Genomic DNA, 19,666 nt, shown 5'->3' with positions numbered 1-19,666 from the left:
CAAAGCTGTCAGACAGAGTCGTTTGCGTCTGCAGAGGTGTCTGCTGCTTTGTTATTGTTTTCTGTGCCCTGCCCCCAGAGGCGGAGTCTACAGAGACAGGCAGGTTTCCTTGAGCTGCTGTGAGCTCCACCCAGTTCGAGCTTCCCAGCAGCTTTGTTTACCTACTTAAGCCTCAGCAATGGCGGGCGCCCCTCCCCCAGCCTCGCTGCTGCCTTGCCGGTAGATCACAGACTGCTGTAATAGCAATGAGGGAGGCTCCGTGGGTGTGGGACCCTCCCGGCCAGGTGTGGGATATGATCTCCTGGTGTGCCTGTTTGCTCAAAGCGCAGTATTGGGGTGGGAGTTACCCGATTCTCCAGGTGTTGTGTGTCTCAGTTCCCCTGGCTAGGAAAAGGGATTCCCTTCCCCCTTGCGCTTCCCAGGTGAGGCAATGCCTCGCCCTGCTTCAGCTCTCGCTGGTCGGGCTGCAGCAGCTGACCAGTACCGATCGTCCGGCACTCCCCAGTGAGATGAACCCAGTACCTCAGTTGAAAATGCCGAAATCACCGGTCTTCTGTGTCGCTGGCGCTGGGAGTTGAAGACTGGAGCTGCTCCTATTCGGCCATCTTGCTCCGCCCCCCCAGTAAAACAAATTTTAAAAGCTAATAATTAATTTATAAATAGAACATTAATTCTATGCTATGATAACTTCCATAATTTAAGCATTAAAGAATATTTTATTTTTGCTGATTACATATATTTAAATCTGGAGTCACATATTTGAATTCCGAAGACTATGGCCATAGCGTTACTGAGAAATATTACTAAATAGTGTTGTGACAAGAAGAAGAAATTATTTCTGGTAGTGATTAAACAGAAGAAAAGCCACCCAGTCTTTAATTACTATCAAGCAAAAATCATATTGTTATACAGAAATTATAAACCTACATATAAAATATCTTTGAGCATCTACCATCCAAGAATTTGGCATCAATGATAAACACTATTAGTGCCAGAAGAAATATTGCCACTAATTTTGCAATTAATACATGAGCATGAATAAAGACATTGGATTTCCTTTTTTAGGTGATGAAATATGAACTGTGAGAGGGAGAAATCAATATAAAAAATGTGGTTAAAAACGATACTAAAGCCAAAGAAAGATGCAAACCATATTTGGTTTAAAGGATTTTATTCTTTCAAAACAAACATCTCTTTGATTCTTAGCCAAGCTGTGAGCAGGTATAAAGTCTTCCTGTAAGCCAGTTTGACAACTGGTATTAACCTCAGAGTTTAGAGGAGAGAGAGTGTGGTGAACATGCGGGGTCTTTGCTTGTTTAGCTGTGCATGTGTTATATAATTCAGGACCGCCTGGAGCATGAAAACAAGCTTGGCAATAGCAAGGGAGCCCTGATAGCTGTTGGGTTGTTTCCTTAACTGTCCATTAGCCTGGATGCTCTGTATGGGACACCTGTGGACACAAAGTACATTGTTGAATATTCATTATAGAGCCACAACACAGTTGACCTCAAAGCTTACTTTGAGTCCGTGAAAAATAAAGCCAGAAGTTATAACACAGAGGGTTCTTCCAATCTCAGCTTGCTCCGCAAGATGAATAACTACCATATCAAGATGTGTGAAGAGGAATGACAGGGTATCCTGTGGGGCAGGTTGACAGTGAGCTGCAGGACTAGAGAAGGCAGAGCAGATTTCCGTAAGGCAACTGCTGTTAGGAATAAAATTCAATTGACAAGCCAGTGTCAGAAAATCACAAGAAAGCGTATAATGCAAAATTTTTTTTAAAATCCCCAAACCTATAATGTTATAAAAGTTCATTTTTCTGTATTCAGTATTTGGAGTCCTTTAAAAAATATCTAAATTTTGCTTTAGTTCTCTTTCTTCTAGCTAAACACTTTCCCAGGGAATTTTTCCCATTTTTATTTCTGTCAACAATAGCTTTAAGTTTGCCATGGAGCAAAAGTGCTCTAAATCTCTATAATAAATACAAGTCACTACATACTTGATTGTGCAAGGAACAATGTTAAAGAGAAAAGCACAATGCTAAATTTTCCTAGAATTGTGAAATGATCCAGTTACAGTTGCACTACAGTAGATTAGCTAGTTAGAAAATGGAGTCTTCATTTTAAAGTTGACACTAAAATGTTCTGCTTTAGAGAAAGATTTTACAGTCCTATGGGTGGGTCTTATTCTTTCTATCAGGAAGGTAAGAAGTAAGTATGAGCATTAGGAAGAGAGAGTGCCTGTGAGTGTGTGCGTGAATTTTGGTGAAAGATGAGTAGAAACAGAAACAATTAGAATACTGTTTTATTCTTCCATGGCATAAAGGTATAAAATAATAATCACACAATTGAGGATGCTCAATGATTGTCATTTAAATATGAATGCATATATTTATGGCTTCCAAATTAGCAGAGACATATCGTGCAAGGGAATTTTGGAGCTAGAAGGAGAGAGAGATTTGTTTTCTGCCTTTTTGAATATCCTGGGAACACAGACATACAGACATGCGGCCTTTTAATTAGCAGAATAGTTGTGGAGGGGATTACCTAGAAGTATTGAGTATGGACTGAAAAACTGACCTAGACCACGTGAGACTCCCTTTGGCCCTTGAATGTTACACTATAAGCTAGTTGAATGCTATCCTAAATGTACAAGACCGTAATGTCAAGGAGTCCCAGCAAAGCTGTATGAAGCTGGAGTACAGGTACCCGCCCAGCCCATTCTGGCAAAAATACACAGGTCTTGCCCCTAGCTTTGGGGTCTCCAAGTCGTGGCAGTTTGTCCTGCTTCTCATCTGTACAGGTTTCAATACCTTTGTGGATACACAGAGACATTCTGAGATCCTGATAAAATGGAAAACAAAACCCCACAAGGGAGACCTCCTGAGTTTTCCATTTCAATGACTATAGAGGAAGCTGAATGGCCAAAAACTGATCTGTCCGCTGAACGAGGAGGACTGTGGTCTTGGTGAAATGACAAAGAGATGTTTGCTTTCAGTCCCTTGGAGTGCCTTGATTCAATGTCAAGTTTTAAGGAACGTCTCCCCAAAGAACTCTCAGGTTGTGGGTATTAAAGTAATGCCCTTTTTGGAGACTTAAGCTTTCTGAGAACAAATGGAAGAAAGTAAAAGATAGCCCTTTGTTATATCTCACATTTACCAAACCAGAGACTGATAAATGCTTTATCTGTGTGACTCAATTAGTTCTCACAAGAATTCTGTAAAGTGTGGAAACTAATTAATCCCATTTTACAGATGAGGAATTTGAGGCTGAGAGACGTTAAATAAACTGCAGAAGGTCTTTGGGTTTCAAACACAAACACTTTCAAAGCAATTATTTCCTATTACTCCAGAACTCAAGTAGTCAGCAATGATGTGGTATCTGTTGAACTAGAAAGCTTAGGTCTTTTTAGGTGGACAAAAACTAGAGAGTGGTGGATAAAGTAGAGAGAAAGATAGATGGATCAGAAAAAAGTCTCCCTACAGTAATTTAAAAAGGAAGAAGCATGACAGTAGTCACTAAAATGCCAGAAAGCTGACAAAAAATCTTGGTGTTGGTGATGGTGGTGGGGAGGGAGAGTTTATAATACTTATAGAGGGCAATGCTTACTGCTTTCACATACCTTATCTCACTTGAGGCACTACTATTCCATTTAGAAATAAGGAAACTGAGGTCTCAGGCAGGTTAAGTAGATTTCTCAATGATTTCAGCCAGTAATTAGCAAAGGCTAAATTTGAACTTAGGCTGTCTGACTCCAAAATCAATGTTGTGTTTACAACTTCATGGTGAATGAAGGCAGACACCCGGAAAGATGGGGGAGGAGGATCATATCATTCAGATAAGGCCTGTAGTCATTTGTTCATTCATGTATTCATTCACAGCATACACATTGACTTGTCTCACCTTTCAAAGTCATGGAAATAGAAAGTTAAATGAAACGTAGAGCCTACCATTTGTTTTCTTAAAATTATATATGATGAGTGCAAGTATATAAAAAAGTTAATATTTAATGTGGAGCCACAGATGATAAAATGCTGTATGAAATAATCTATAGGATTCTACCTGACTTTTCTGCTCTTTGAAGTCTCTAGAATTGCTGGAGTTACAATTAGGGCCAGCATGAGAGAGATGACGTCCTGAAGTACTTGGTTCATTCACAGCCTTTTCTTCAATGTGCTCTTGGCCACTAGATTACTCTGTTATTGTATTTATTTTTAAGATGAGTCTCACACTGTTGCCCAGACTGGAGTGCAGTGGCATGATCTCAGCTCACTGCAACCTCTGCCACCCAGGTTCAAGCAGTTCTCCTGCCTCAGCCTCCCAAGTAGCTGGGATTACAGGCACGTGCCACCATGCCCGGCTGATTTTTAAATTTTCAGTAGAGACAAGGTTTCACTATATTGGTCAGGCTGGTCTCAAACTCTTGGCTTCAAGTGATCCACCAACCTTGGCCTCCTAAAGTGCTGAGATTGTAGGCCTGAACCACTGTGCCTGGCCATGATTCCTCTTATAAAGAAAGAGTCAAGTCTATCTTGTCTAGAAAATTTTCTTTCATCCCTCCAGCCTACTTGGCCACCCGCTCCTTGAACTCCCAGGGCACTTACTCATCCTGAACCTCCCTCACCTGTCCTTGGTCACTCATGCCTCAGTTGACACATCTTCCTGCAAAGACTATAAACTATAATATTTGAGAGAGGGACGATGCCTTCCCCCACCCCCTGAAAAAGAAAACCAGAGTCCTCTGCCATGCAATATTGTTTACATATTGAATGTCCTACATGTAATTATCATTTAAGTACAGGATTCTTTCCAGAAGGCCCTATACAATTCAGAGAAAGAAAGAAAATAAGCACATGATGACCCGTCAAAGCATTTGTTGATGTAGGACTAGAACATTCTGCAGTTTCTGAGATGAGAAGGAACTCAGTAAAGTTCCAAAGTCTATAGGATTTCCCAAAGATGGCACTCCCACGTGTGTGGCCAGGAGATGTGAGATATCGGGGTTGCCACATGGGGGATCTCTGGGATTCCTCCCACACTCTTTACCCACATACTCACACCGACTGCTCGGTTAGAAAATTTAAAGAAGTCATTATGATTCTGGAGATGCTTGGGCATTTATAAAATTCTTGATATTAACATTTAACTTTCACTAACTACATAGGAAAAATACCTAAAAATCATATTCCGATTTCTGCACTGAGGGCACCCAAAGATGGAATGAAGAAAGCCCCCCATGGCTGGAGGCAACTCCCAGGAACGGAGGAAGCACAGCCTGAATCTGAATGGCCAGCCTCTGCTCTCCCTGACTCACCCAGGCCGATTTTCATCAAGCCTGACATGCGGAGTGATAGATTCACAAACACAGCCTCAGAAACGCTCTAGGTGTCTGATGTAATTTTTGATTAAGATTGCATGCATTTGTGGAAATGAGAGAGAGAGGGGGAGAGAAAGAGAGAGACCACCAACCTGAGAGGAACCCCACCTCCAATGGAGAGGCTGGGCTTGGGGACAGACAAAGCAGTTAATTGTGAGCAGTTCCACTAAGGGTCCTGGGAAACTCTAACACTGAGGGGTGGCTGTGACCCATTTGGCACGGGCGCTGCTGCCTTGCATATTTCCACATCCTAGACAGTCAAACACCTGGGTTACCTCATGAGTGCAGCCCTGTTCTTAGAGATTTATGATGTTCACCCAACCTGGCAGCTGGCTAATTTGCTGGAAAGGTAATGCTCTGGCAGCCCAGTCTGCAACCCAACGCTCCCCAGGAGGGCTTTCCTCTCCTGCTTATGCTCTTGCTGAATTGCCTGGCCATTTTCTGCAGAAAGCAAAGTAATCTCCACTCTCTTTTGGGACTGCTCGATCCTCTGGTATCTGACATGGGTCATTTTCAAAATCTGCCCCCTCCTGTTGGAAAAGCATGAGGCCCCTGTTATTAATGAAAGGTGACCTTGGCCTGCCTTTATAAAGTTCTCTTCCATTACATCACTTGACAGATGCAATCATGAAAAATGCTTCACTCTGAATTTCTCAGGAACACTTGTTAGGCCTCCGAAGAGGCTTTCTTTTAAGACTGATGTTCCCTGAATATGGACGATGCCCTCAAGATCAAAATTCTAGGGGTAGAAAATGAGGTGTAGGATTTGCACCTTGCTCCAAGTTTGCACAGAAATGAATGGAGAGACTGAGAATGGAGCTGAGGCAGTTTGAGTTTAGGGTCTTCAGAATTTTGATTTCTAACAAGTTCCCAGTTGATGGTGATATTGACCGTCTGGGAAAAGTATTTCAGACCTGCAGAGAGAATCTTGGAATGAGCTGCCCTGAGAGCAACAAGAGCTTTAAGAGCTGATTCTATTCAGAGGTTTACTGACTATATTCAGTGGAGGCTGAGGATTCTGAAGAGGTGCCTCAGGGTAGATGCAGCAGGCAAGAGGAGATCCCCCAGTGAGCACAAGAAATGATCAGAGCAGATATTTTTATCAGTTGTGTATTTTGGAGTTTTAGACATGGTTGTATTTGATAGGAGGTTTTTGCTACTTAAAATAAAAGTGAAGCTACCAATCTAGTAGAGTGCATTTTATTTTCAATATGCAAATACAGAGGCAGAGGCAGAGACTCAGGATCACAGAACTGCATACCTAGGCCATCCCAGCATGTAATGCCACCTCCCATCAGCTATACCATGGGATATTTTTACTACATTCTCGTGTCCCAGCTCCAAAGTCGCCCTTCTTTTTTTTTTTTTTTTTTTTTTTGAGACGGAGTCTGGCTCTGTCGCCCAGGCTGGAGTGCAGTGGCGCGATCTCGGCTCACTGCAAACTCCGCCTCCCAGGTTCACGCCATTCTCCTGCCTCAGCCTCCCGAGTAGCTGGGACTACAGACGCCTGCCACCACGCCTGGCTAATATTTTTGTGTTTTTAGTGGAGACGGGGTTTCACCGTGTTAGGCAAGATGGTCTCGCTCTCCTGACCTCGTGATCCGCCTGCCTCGGCCTCCCAAAGTGCTGGGATTACAGGCGTGAGCCACCGCGCCCGGCCTCTATACTCTACCCTGGAGTGCTGGGGATGTGACCCTGCCAGAGAATATTTCTGTTTCTCAGTTGGCTCCACAGCAGGCTGTCAGTAAGGAGTGTGAGAGGGAAACCCAGAGTCACTAGGTGGTTTAAGATCCTGGGTGTTCGAATCCAGCTAGATCTCCCCTTTGCACATTTCAGGAACTCCCTTTCCAATGTCCCAACTTGCCCATGAGAGTTGGTGAAACTGTGACTTCAACTTAATTTGTAATTCTGCAACACACACACTTAAATGCTGTGCTTGCTGTTCAATAATATCAGCCCAGAGGTTACAAGAGATGAGATTCATTGAAGGCTACCAAGTAAGTCCTCATCTGTGGCTTGTGATAAGAATTTACACTTGAGCTTGCACTTTTTTTTTTTTCCTGTAAGTGTTCTGGGACATTCAGGAGACTCCATCCCACACCACAGTCCTCATAGTAATCATTACTTTTGTAATGGTCAAGGACAGCAGCCATCTGGGCTCTTAAGGCACTTTCTTCAGTAGGTAATTTATCACAATCAACCACAGGTGTTCATTTGATTAGTGATGACACTATTGCATGGCATAATTATTATCATCCTATTTTGCATTGGCAAGGAGCCCATCACCGTTTAAGCCCTAGAGCACAGCCAAATCAATCCCTCTATTCCACCTATTAGAGTCTGATTCCTGACCTTGTGCCGGCTACCAATTTCTATGTGTCAGGATCAGCCAAGAAATACACCACATCAATTACTTTAATAAAATAAACATGAATAATAGTTAACAATGTCTAAAGTTATTGATTATGTAACTGAAATAAAACATGGAGGAGTCATCTAGTATCACAAAGCAGCATGGGCTGGGTGTGGTGGCTCACACCTGTAATCCCAGCACTTTGGGAGGCCAAGGCAGGCGGATCATGAGGTCAGGAGTTTCAGACCAGCCTGGGCAACATGTTGAAACCCCATCTCTACTAAAAATTAAAAAATTAGCTGGGTGTGGTGGTGGGTGCCTGTAATCCCAGCTGCTTGGGAAGCTGAGGCAGGAAAATCATTTGAACCTGGGAGGCGGAGGTTGCAGTGAGTCGAGATCACACCATAGCTTGCATTCCAGCATGGGCAACAGGGTGAGTCTCTGTCTGAAAAACAAAATAAAAGCATCATGCAAAAAGCTGGATTTGGACCTGAGAGATAATACCATAAAAATCGGCATAATGTATACCGCACATCTGTATATACAGTTTCCCTTGACTTGTAAGCCCATCCAATCTCGCGAGAGTTTGTGTTATTGCAGCACTTTTCACTTGCTTCTGCCATGTAAACTTTGCATTGTGCTACACATATTTTTATATATGTCTACCATCCATCAATTGCTGGTACCTCATTGGTGATCTTATTTGTCTTTGCTGTATGCCCTAGTTCGTGGAACAAAGTAAGTTAATACACACAGAAAAGAGTAATGATCCATGATACTGCTAAGGCCACTTTAATGAATGGGGTGCTCAATGTATGCCCCATTCTGGAGAGCCTATCTTCCTGTCTTGGGGTTGTGTCTTTTACGGTACTATAGAGCCTTCTGGAAATTTTAGTAATGCTTCATTGTTTAACGCTGAGCCACAATGACTCTAAAAATAGATATTTTCTTCTGCCTTTCTAAATGAGATTTTCTAGTCCTGCTCATCACTCAGCAGCTGAACAATAGAATTATAGATGAAAATGTCATAAATAATACATAACTTAAAATACGATAAAATAGGTGAGACTATCTTCTGCTTTCCAAATGTGATTTCTCAGACCCTTCTCAGAAACCAGCACCTGATGAAAAAGGCTGAGTAATAAACCTACGTCTGGCCCAGTCCGTTTGGTCTGTGCATGGTGAACATCCAATTCTGAGGAGATATTAAATTCCAAGAGGCATAGGTTCTTTTGAATTTCTAAGTGGATTAAATGAAGCTTATCAGTACAGCAGATAGGATATCTGTAGTACATTAGCTTTTATAACCTTGGAGGAGGTAAGAGAGGACCTTGCCTCATGATTTTCAGATTAGTTACTCGTGTGAGTTGAAATTTTAAAATCTAAGTGTGAATTTATTTATTTAATCCTTTGATAGTTATGAAAGTGTTGGCTGGGAGCAGAATTTGATAATAAGGGAAAGAGTGAGTACAGGTCAATTTTTTAAAGTTGCAAACAATAAAATTTCCTCCAGCTATTATAGTTTAAACAGTGAGAGATGGATTAAGGGGGAGAGCTAGCTCCCACAATTACTGGGATAGCTGAATGAATAAATTCAAAGCTGGACTTCTGGGAATAGCTCTTAAAAACACACAGCAGAGACACAGGCCTCACCTGCAAACCAGATGCCATACACCGTGCCTGTGTCTCCTCATGACTCAATTCCTGTATGAACGCATCTGAACGGCAATTCCCTAAGTCATCTCCAAACTAGTTGTGAGTTAGGCTGGGATATGTAGTTGTTATTTCTTTTTAAAAGTTTGTTTCATTTTGTTTTCTGCTTTTTACTTTTCCCTTTCTGCTTGCTGGAAGAGAGTTGGAGTGGATATTGAGCAAGCCAAGACATGATATATACTTGGAGATGGGGAAATCAGAAGGCCCTCAGTGAAATGTGTCTTTGGAGACATATGTGGGGAGGGCTGCCAGGAGGGCTCAGTTTCAACAAGAGGGGTGAGAGTTGGGGACCTGAAGGGAGTTAGAGGAATCTACTAAAAACCCTGTAGGAAGTACCTACAAGAATTTTGTAACAATACCACATTATAAATAACACCTGGCAAAGTATATAAGTTATTAAATATCACAGTATAAAATTATTTTACAGTTTTCATGATTATCACAATAATACTGTGTGACAGGTAAAGAGTAGTAAATTAGTTTGAATTAGTTTTAATATCACCTAATTCATTCACTACCCAATTTACATGTTTTATACATTTGTTGTATAGGTAGTTATTTTAAACTGGAGTGTAACTTTATTGAAAATTTAAGAGTTTTCCATTTTTTTCTTTTTAAAAGTGGCATTTTCTAGCCTTTTTCTTACTTTTTTGTCTGTTTTTGGACCAGGTGTTGAAAATCTCTCCAGTGGTTAATAGCTTCACATTTTTCAATAAATATGAGGGGTGGAGGAGTGGTAAAATAATTAAATGGCAACAGTTTTCCAAAAGATGAATATTTAAGCTGAATCTGAAAGCTGAGAAGACTGTGGAGACTGCAAGTAAGCATCAGGTGAGGGAAGTGAACGGGCAGGATAAGCCACCCAGGCAAAATGTCAGCAGGCATAGTGTGTCTTTGAGCATCTTCTATTTCTCATTTTAGTAGGCTCCTGCTGCTTAGTTTCTTGTCTCGTTTATCTGCTCTCTGTCACTGGTAGAAAAGCAAGTAAAGCACCTTTAAGCAAAGCTATTCTAAGAAATGTGCTTCGCGGAAACTCCCAAAAGAGAAATGGACGGATTCGTTTGAATGCCTCATTGCTACACAGCCTAATTTATATTCACTTTCACTGGAGAATGATTAAAACTGTATAATTAAAAACTTGCCTTTGCTATTGGCACTCAAAATTGACAATAATTAATTTCCTGTCTTTTAAATGGGGAGACATCACAGTTCTTTCATTTGCAATGTCAGGTAGGTTTTATGGATTAGGGATTAGGGATTTTATGGATTATGCATTAGGGATTAGGAGTTGCCACCTGTGTCTTAAAACCAAGTCCATCAACTTTGTATGACATGGTCCATTGATGATATACAGGCATTCCTCATTCTGTCGGGCTTTGCTTAATTGTGCTTCTCAGAGATTGCATATTTTACAAATGGAAGATTTGTGGTAATCCTGCATTGAGCAAGTCTATCAGCATCATTTTCCAATCGCATGTGCTCACTTTGTGTCTCTGTGTCATATTTTGGTAATTTATACCATATTTCAAAATTTTTACTATTATTATGTCCTTATGGTGATCTGTGATCGGTGATCTTGATGTTACTGTTATAATTGTTTTGGGGTATCATGAACTGCACCCGTATAAGATGGCGAACTTAAAACAGATAAATGTTGTGTGTGTTCTGACTATTCCATTGATAGCTCATTTCCCCATCTCTCTTCCTCTTATTGAGCCTCGTTATTTGCTGAGACAAAATAATGTTGAAATTCAGCCAACTAGTAACCCAACGATGGGACAATGGCCTCTAAGTGTTCAAATAAAAGGAAGAATTGAACGTCTCTCATTTTAAATTAAAAGCTAGAAATGACTACTCTTAGTGAGGAAAGGCATATCAAAAGCCAAGATAGGTCAAAAGCAAGGCCATTCGTGCCAAACAGCCAAATTGTGAATGCAAAGGAATGGTGCTTGAAGAAAATTAAAAATACTACTCCAGTAAATACACGAATGAAAGCAAAATACCCTCATTGTTGATATGGAGAAAGTTTGAGTGGTCTGGATACAAGATCAAACCAATCACAACATTTTTTTCCAGTCCAAAGCCTAATTCAGAGAAAGGACTTAACTCTCTTCAATCCTTTTTTTTTTTTTTTTGAATGGAGTCTCCCTCTGTCACCCAGGCTGGTGTGCGTTGGCACGATCTCAGCTTACTGCAACCTCCGCCTCCCAGGGTCAAGCAATTCTCCTGCCTCAGACTCCCGAGTAGCTGGGGTTACAGGTGTGTACCACTATGCCCAGCTAATTTTTGTATTTTTAGTAGAGAGGAGGTTTTGCCATGTTGACCAGTTTGGTTTCAAACTTCTGGCCTCAAGTGATCCACCACCTCGGCCTCCCAAGGTGCTGGGATTACAGGCTTGAGACACCGTGCCTGGACTCTTCAGTTCTATGAAGGCAGAGAGAAGAGAGAAAGCTGCAGAAGAAAAGTTTTAAGCCAGCAGAGATTGGTTCATGACGTTTAAGGAAAGTAACCATCTCCTTAATATAAAAGTACAAGTGAAGCAGCAAATGCTGATGCAGAAGCTGCAGCAAGTTATCCAGAAGATCCAGCTAAGATCATTGATAAATGTGACTACACTAAATAACACATTTTCAATGTAAATGAAACAGACTTCTATTAGATGGCCTGCAGTAGTGGCTCATGCCTATAATCCCAGCACTTTGGGAGGCTGAGACAGGTGGATCACGAGGTCAGGAGATTGAGACCATCCTGACGAACATGGTGAAACCCTATCTCTACTAAAAATACAAATAAATAAATAAATAAATAAATAAATTAGTCGGGCCTGGTGGCCTGTAATCCCAGCTATTCAGAAGGCTGAGGCAGGAGAATCACTTGAACCAAGAAGTTGGAGGTTGCCGTGAGCCAAGATCGCGCCACTGCACTCCAGACTGGTGACAGAGTGAGACTGTCTAAAAAAGAAGGAGGAGGATGATGAGGAGGAGGAGGACAAGGAGGAGGAGAAGGAGAAGGAGAAGGAGAAGGAGAAGGAGAAGGAGAAGAAGTCATCTAGTACTTTCATAGCTGGAGAGAAGTCAATGCCTGGCTTTAAAGCTTCGAAGGAAAGACTGACTCTCGTTAGGGGCTAATGCAGCTGGTAACTTGAAGTTGAAGCCACTGCTCACTGATCATTCTGAAAATACTAGGGCCCTTAAGAATTATGCTGAACCTACTCTGCCTGTGCTCTATCAAAGGAACAACAAAGCCTGGATGATGGCACATCTGCTTACAGCGTAGTTTACCGAATATTTTAAACTCACTGTTGAGACCCACTACTGAGAAAAACTATCCCTATCAAAATATTATTGCTCATTGACAATGCACCTGGTCACCCAAGAGCTCTGATGGAGATGTATCAGGATTGTATTAATGTTTCCATGCCTGCTAATACAACATTCATTCTGCAGCCTATGGATTAAAGGGTCATTTCAACTTTCAAGTTATATACATTTTGCAATACATTTTGCAAGAAATGAAATACATTTTACAAGGCTATAGCTGCCGTAGATGGTGATTCCTCTGATGGATCTGAGCAAAGTAAATTTAAAACCTTCTGGAAAGGATTCATCATTCTAGATGCCATTAAAAACATTCCTGATTCAAGGGAGGAGGTCAAAATAACATTAGCAAAAGTTTGGAAGAAGTGGATTCCAACCCTCATGAATAAATTTAAGGGGCTCACGACTTCAGTGTAGGAAGTAATTGCAGATGTGGAAACAAGAGAACCAGAATTAGAAGTGCAGCCTGAAAATATTGCTGAATTGCTGCAATCTCATGATCAAACTTGAACAGATGAGGAGTTGCGTCTTATGGGTGAGCAAAGAACGTGGTTTCTTGAGATGGAATCTACTCTTGGTGGAGATGTGAACATTGTTGAAATGAGAACAAAGTATTTAGAATATTAATAAACCTAAGTGATAAAGCAGTGGGAAGTTTTGAGGAGAGTTGCTTCAATTTTGAAGGAAGTTCTCCTGTGGGTAAAATGTTATCAAACACCATCACATGCGACAGAGAAATCACTCATGAAAGAGTGAATTGATGTGACAAACTTCATTGTTGTCTTATTTTAAGGAATTGCCACAGCCACCCCTGACTTCAGCAACCAACTGCCCTGGTCACTCAGGAGCCATCAACATCTAGGCAAGACCCTCTACTAGCAAAATGGTCATGTCCCATTGAAGGCTGAGATGATCATTAGCATATATTAGCAATACAACATTTTAAAGTTAAGATAAATACTTTTTAAAGGCATACTGCTACTGAACACTTAATAGGCTGCAGTGTAGTATAAACATAAATTTTGTAGGCACTGGGGAACCAAAAACATTGTATGACTTGCTTTATTGTGACATTCACTTTAATTGCAGTGGTCTGGAACCCAACATGCAGTATCTCCAAGGTATGGCTGTAAATCAGTTTCCTCGGCCATTCCAGTTCTCCAGGTCACAGAAAATTGTATGTAACCCTCAGTCTTTACTCTGCTACAGGATCTATTTCAGTATGTACTTTGGATCCTGTCTTTCGTATTTTTTTCTTTCAGTCCCTGCATCAAATGGTCATTTGAACTGGTAGAATACGTGAACCTCTTAGGTTTAGAGGTAACTTAATTTTCATCTGGGCCTGTCAGGGGTCAAAATGTCAGTCTCAGACAATTTAGGGAAACCAAATAAGTTTAGGGTTATCTGATTGATTCAAATTTTCCTATCCCTGCTTAATATTTATGAACCCTAGAATAGTGTTTATGCCCCACGGAACTTACCGAGAGCCAATGTGCTGAGGGGAGATGAAGACATGAAGACTGGATCAGGAGCATCTTGTCCTTGGTCATCATCTGCCTGCCATAAAGGTTTAATCCTTACCACCTCTTAGGATATAGACTGTGATTATTACCAGAACACCCTACCATGATATTAAAATCTGTCACAAAAATTCATCTTACCAAGCTCTGAACCACAATACCCAGTAGCAGCCTGGCAGAATCTACCACGAAAAAGAAAGAAAGTAGATGGATATTCCCTCAAGTGGTTTCAAAAGGTTTTAGTCATCCAAATTGAGAAACTAGTCACCACTGTAGTTTGTATACATGTACGTATGTACATTTGTATTTCTGTGACATAGTGATGTTAAATAGCAAGATTCATTCTGTACTGATTTTTCTTTTCCTATTGGTAAGTCCAGTCTTCCTATAACCTTCTTTCCTTATAGGATGGCTAGACAAAATCATAATTTAGTTCTCAAGAGAGGGCAGAGCACAGGAAAAGAGAATAAAATTCATGACTTTTGAGTAACAATTCATGACTTTTCAGGGCATAAAATTCATAAAGAAAATAAACAATGAATTAGCTCAGTGAGAAGTAGTTCTTCCTCCCTCTGAGCTAGATAAAGATGCAGGCTGTAAGAAAAGCAGTCAGAAAGAGTAAGATTGCAAAGACATAGGTGTGTCCCTCAGTAGGGATCCTGTACCCTTCCCTTTTAATAAAAGAGGACAGAAAATGCTTTAGAGATTTCATAAACAGATGAAGCTGTTTCTCCCTTCCAAAGAACACAGAAAATCTTGTAATATCCTTTCCCTCTAACTCATGGCAGGAACAAGGGCAGAAGTAGAAGCAGCTGTGGATGGGATTGGAAGTGGAGTGCAAGGGTACATTCTGCCTCTGGCTGTGCCCTTCATCAGTGACTTTGGGCAAATTACTTAGTCTACCTTTCCGTTGGGCAGGGTTGTTGGCATTGGTTTGTGTTTGTTAAAGCACACTATCAACTTGAATCTCAGAATCATAAGTCATATTACATACAGAAAACAACAAAATGGATTACTCACATTAAATATATATATATGTGTATACATGTCTGTGGATGTAATATATATTTATTAAATATATATATATAGTCGTAGACATATTTGTTTGAGTTCTTAATTATGGACTGAATTTTAATGAGCTGTTTGTGGTCAGAAATAAAAATTTAAAAAAATGGATTGTTGGAATAGAAATCAATGTGACTAAATCAGCTCTTCATCCAACTAGAGACATTCTTTTTTTTTTTTTTTTTTTTTTTTTTTTTTTTTTTTTTGAGGCGGAGTCTCGCTCTGTCGCCCAGGCTGGAGTGCAGTGGCCAGATCTCAGCTCACTGCAAGCTCCGCCTCCTGGGTTTACGCCATTCTCCTGCCTCAGCCTCCCGAGTAGCTGGGACTACAAGCGCCCGCCACCTCGCCCGGCTAGTTTTTTGTATTTTTTTTTTAGTAGAGACGGGGTTTCACCGTGTTAGCCAGGATGGTCTTGATCTCCTGACCTCGTGATCCGCCCGTCTCGGCCTCCCAAAGTGCTGACATTCTTAAATCAAATGTAGGTGGCCTTTTCATTAAAAAATTTGTGTAATGATTTCTTCTATTATAGCAAATGTATATTGAATTACTCCCAGGTACCAGGTTTGGAAACTCAGTGAATGGCAACTTTACTAGTACAATATGAATAGGTACCTTTCCTGAGTTGCCCTAAAAAGAAACTTAGATTGTCAGGAACCGAACAGCTGTCAGATTCTGTGCTTCGGTGGGCCCAGCATGATGAAGTGTCAATGAGGGGTGACAAGAATAAGAATAAATTTTCATGGAGGCTGAAACTATCCATAGGGAAGATAAAATGTCACATGAACCAAAGCCCAAACTTTAAATTTGATATTCAAAGTAGCTGCCACATATGCCATTGATAGCTGATTGAATTTCAATTTTTCTACTGAGCATTGACTGCTTGTGGCATGTATGGAAAATTGGCACATCTCAAAGGGTTGCATGTGGACCTCAAACCCATTATTTTCATATGAGGAATCTGAGGCACTGGAAGGTGAAGTGACCACCCAAGATTGTGTACCAGGGAATAGTAAAGCCTGCACTAAAGGTTGATATCCCTGTTTCTAGTGCAGTGATTTTCCCGCCACATTTAGTCCTGGCTACCTAATAATGGTCTGCTCTCCTGACATACTAACATGAATGTGATCTTTCCAAAACAGTAAGTCAGATTTTATTTTGAAGATGTATTTAGCTCAAGGGTTGTCATATTTAGTGATGTAAACTAAAGATAAATAAATTCTAGCAAGGAGGTAAATAAATTGTGAATACATTTCCAAATCTGCTGGAAGATGAAAACTCAGCTATTTTTGTTATCCTTGGTTCAGATTTTTCTGTTTCTACAAAAAAAAAAAAATGGTGAGTTGAGCTGTATTGGCTTTGGCATTTTTTCAAAGGATTTCTTTCATTTTGCAGAAGACCTCATTTATTCCTAGCTCTCCCTGCTCCCAGGGGGTTGGAAACTCAGCCAGGGCATTTGATTTATATAATTAGCCTTCCGTGAGTATGGATGGCCTCTCACTCCAGCATGAAGTGAGGTGAATTTGAGGAAAAACACTCTTCCTTTATCCTTCTTTCTACCCTCCCTCCCAACTGTCATTCTCATTTGTAACCCGATTTACCAGGGAAAGCAATGATTCTGCAATCCAATGTGATCTCACCCTGTCAGAGCTTTCAGCTAGAGAGACTTAGAGCCCATCAATTTCATAATAATGGGTGAATAATGACAGTCCCCTTGGTATTGCTCTCACCCAAATCCCCATTTAAAGAGGGCGACTGGAAGGACAAAGGCTAGTGTTTCAGGAAGGGCAGATTCAGGATAGATCAGCCATGGAAATCAGCATTGGCTCACATGTCCAGGACCTAATGAGAATCTGGCAGTGGCCCAAAATGAGTTGAATCCACTTTGCCTCTGCATTCTAGTCCCTTTTTGGGTTCTTTTCATGAGAAGCTGTAGAATTATAAGGGGAGGAGGTGAGGAAGCAGTGCAGGGAGTGGGCACTCACAAGAGAGTATTTGCTACAGATTCATCTCCAGTTTCCTTCTTATTACAGTGACAATGGATAGAATCTCTGATTCTTCTATTAGGAATTCTTCCACACTTATTTCTATGCCCTATTTTGGAATTTTTGGAGATGCTGAAGTTCCCTACTCCAGGTGGTGGTAACTCTGTATACTTGAAGTCCATAAGGCTGCCATTTGATTTGAGCTCATTTGAATTTGCCAATTTGACTGTCAGCCTCTTTATCTTTTTCCAATCATAATACATCATCTTCTTCATGCGTATTCTTATATTCTTGAAATCTGACATTCTTAGAAAATATAGTCAGAGAGTGTCAGTACAGATGAAATAAGAGGAACAATGCAAAAAGCTATTTAGGACTAATGCCACATATTCTGATGAAATACTTAAAAAATCTATTTGAAAGTAGCTGGAATATGTCAGTGAAGAAGTAGGAGAACTTTATTTGCTGCAAGAACAATCTTTATTCAGCTCTAATGGTGTAGGTGATGTCCTTTTGGTAAAAGGAGAATAGTCTGAAATGTGATAGAAACAGCGTCTTGCCCCACCGTATTTGATCTGAAGCATGTGGTAGTTACTCTGATTCGTATGGAATGAAAATGCTTTGGTGTACTAATCTCAGAGCCAGCATTCATATGATAAAAACAAAACAGGATTTCAGATATGATTAATAGGTTAAAGAACATTTTCATCTTGTGGAGGGGGAAGATGGTGAATGCTACAGAATTATTGAGCTCTACTTAGTTTTGAGGTTGATCTGAATTTAGTGCTGATTTTTATATTTTAAGCTCTAACATTCTCAAACCAAGAGGATATACTCTGTGTATGTCAGCTTCTGTGTTGTTATCAAGTTGGCTGAAAGTGAGGACATTGGCCTGTCTGATTTGCGTCACTTTCTTATGTTGTGGTTTGGTTCTGAGCACATCGAATTGCTCAACCATGCTTGTTAAAATACAGACTAATTGCATGAGTAGTCTAAATAATATAGCCACTATAACTTTCTCTCTGATATGTAAAATAATTTCCTTTAGATCAGTGTTGAACTTTATGGGAGTCTTCAGTTCCCAACTCTTAGCAAATGTCTTTTTTCTGTCAGCTCCCAAACAGTGCCACCAGGATGCTTTAAGAAGACAAACTCAGAGGTTCTGTGGCTTTTCCTTTTGCTTCTCCTCTAGATGCATGCCTTTGTTTTAAGAAGATGTAAAACAGGTAGTAGGCATTCATTTTTGCAACTATTAACCCCTCAGTTTGGAGAGATGTGCTATGCTGCTTTTCATCTTCAGAGTTTTTATTTTTGAGAACTCGCAGCTTGCATTCCACATGAACTTCCTTACTTCTCTCCATGTCTTTCCTTGGCATTCCTTCTCTTTTGCCCTCCCTGTTTTTTAGTTTTCTTTTTAGGCAATAAAGCTTTCTTCTTCATCTCCTGCTTATTGATGAATGAGTTTCATTCATCTTTTTCTCTCTCTTTTTTTGATGGGGAAGGGGAGCGGGGTGGTCTATGAATAGCGTAGACTTTGCCTGCTCCCATTTTTCCACTTGGCTATTCAGTTCCATGGAGACAGAAAGTGGAAGAGAGCAGCAGGGTGGGAGGCACCGGGGTCAGAGGTCAAGAGTGGCCACCTTTTGAATTAAAGTTTCTGATTTCCACTGTGGATAACATATTGTAACCCAAAGTAACTGTGCAAGTACTTGGCTGTCAGGAGGCTCAAAGCAAAGGGAAGGAGGAGAAAAAAGAAGGGAAAGATCAGAGGAAAGGAGAATAATGCAAATCTTGGGGTCAGTTAACAATATTTGCAGTGTTTTTTAAGATAGTGTTTGGTAACTCCGTATGGCAGTCATTATTCTTTGAACCATGCTGCGTATCTTCCCAAGTGTTGGACTTGGAAGTACATTGTGCAGTCTAGGTCCAGAAGATTACAGCTTTCCCACCTTATACACAACTTTATTTAAAACAATTTAATTATGTGGCAAACTATTGTGCAACATAAAATCTTTTTTTGTGTTGGGGGGAATGCAACATACGCAATTTATTGTTGCTTCTTACAGACTGTGCAAGACCAGTACTGAAGAGAATATTAGTATCCTTTTAGGCATTATATATGAACTTAAGCTTAGCTGATTCAATTTCTTAGTGGCTGTCTCATAGTTAAACTGCAAGAAATTCTATAGAAATAGTCAACATAGTCAACGAATGAAATTTGTTTGCTTTTTCAAACTCATTTGTGCTGTTTAACACACTAAATATAATTTTGATGAGAATTGGATTAACATCAGAATCAAATTATGATTTTCCTACTGACTTTTTAAGGGGTTACTTTCC

General features: G+C 40.5%; 1 protein-coding gene across 3 annotated transcripts in view; it reads left to right on the top strand.

The window, feature by feature from the left end:
• The window catches only part of PTN (pleiotrophin), a 121,886-nt gene that overhangs the window by 26,686 nt on the left and 75,534 nt on the right, over positions 1-19,666 (top strand). The window contains exon 3 of one of the 3 annotated variants that reach the window (XM_025380287.1): positions 6,642-6,654. The exons of the other annotated variants lie outside the window; for them this stretch is intronic. Within the exon in view, the coding sequence (XP_025236072.1) occupies positions 6,642-6,654 (13 nt within the window). The remainder of the gene's footprint in view (positions 1-6,641; positions 6,655-19,666) is intronic. 3 annotated transcript variants of the gene reach the window in all.

The sequence above is a fragment of the Theropithecus gelada genome, chromosome 3 (assembly GCF_003255815.1).
Source record: "Theropithecus gelada isolate Dixy chromosome 3, Tgel_1.0, whole genome shotgun sequence".
NCBI classification, from domain to species: domain Eukaryota; kingdom Metazoa; phylum Chordata; class Mammalia; order Primates; family Cercopithecidae; genus Theropithecus; species Theropithecus gelada.
Note: the sequence above shows the minus strand (reverse complement) of the source record. Positions and strands in the feature narration are given on the sequence as shown.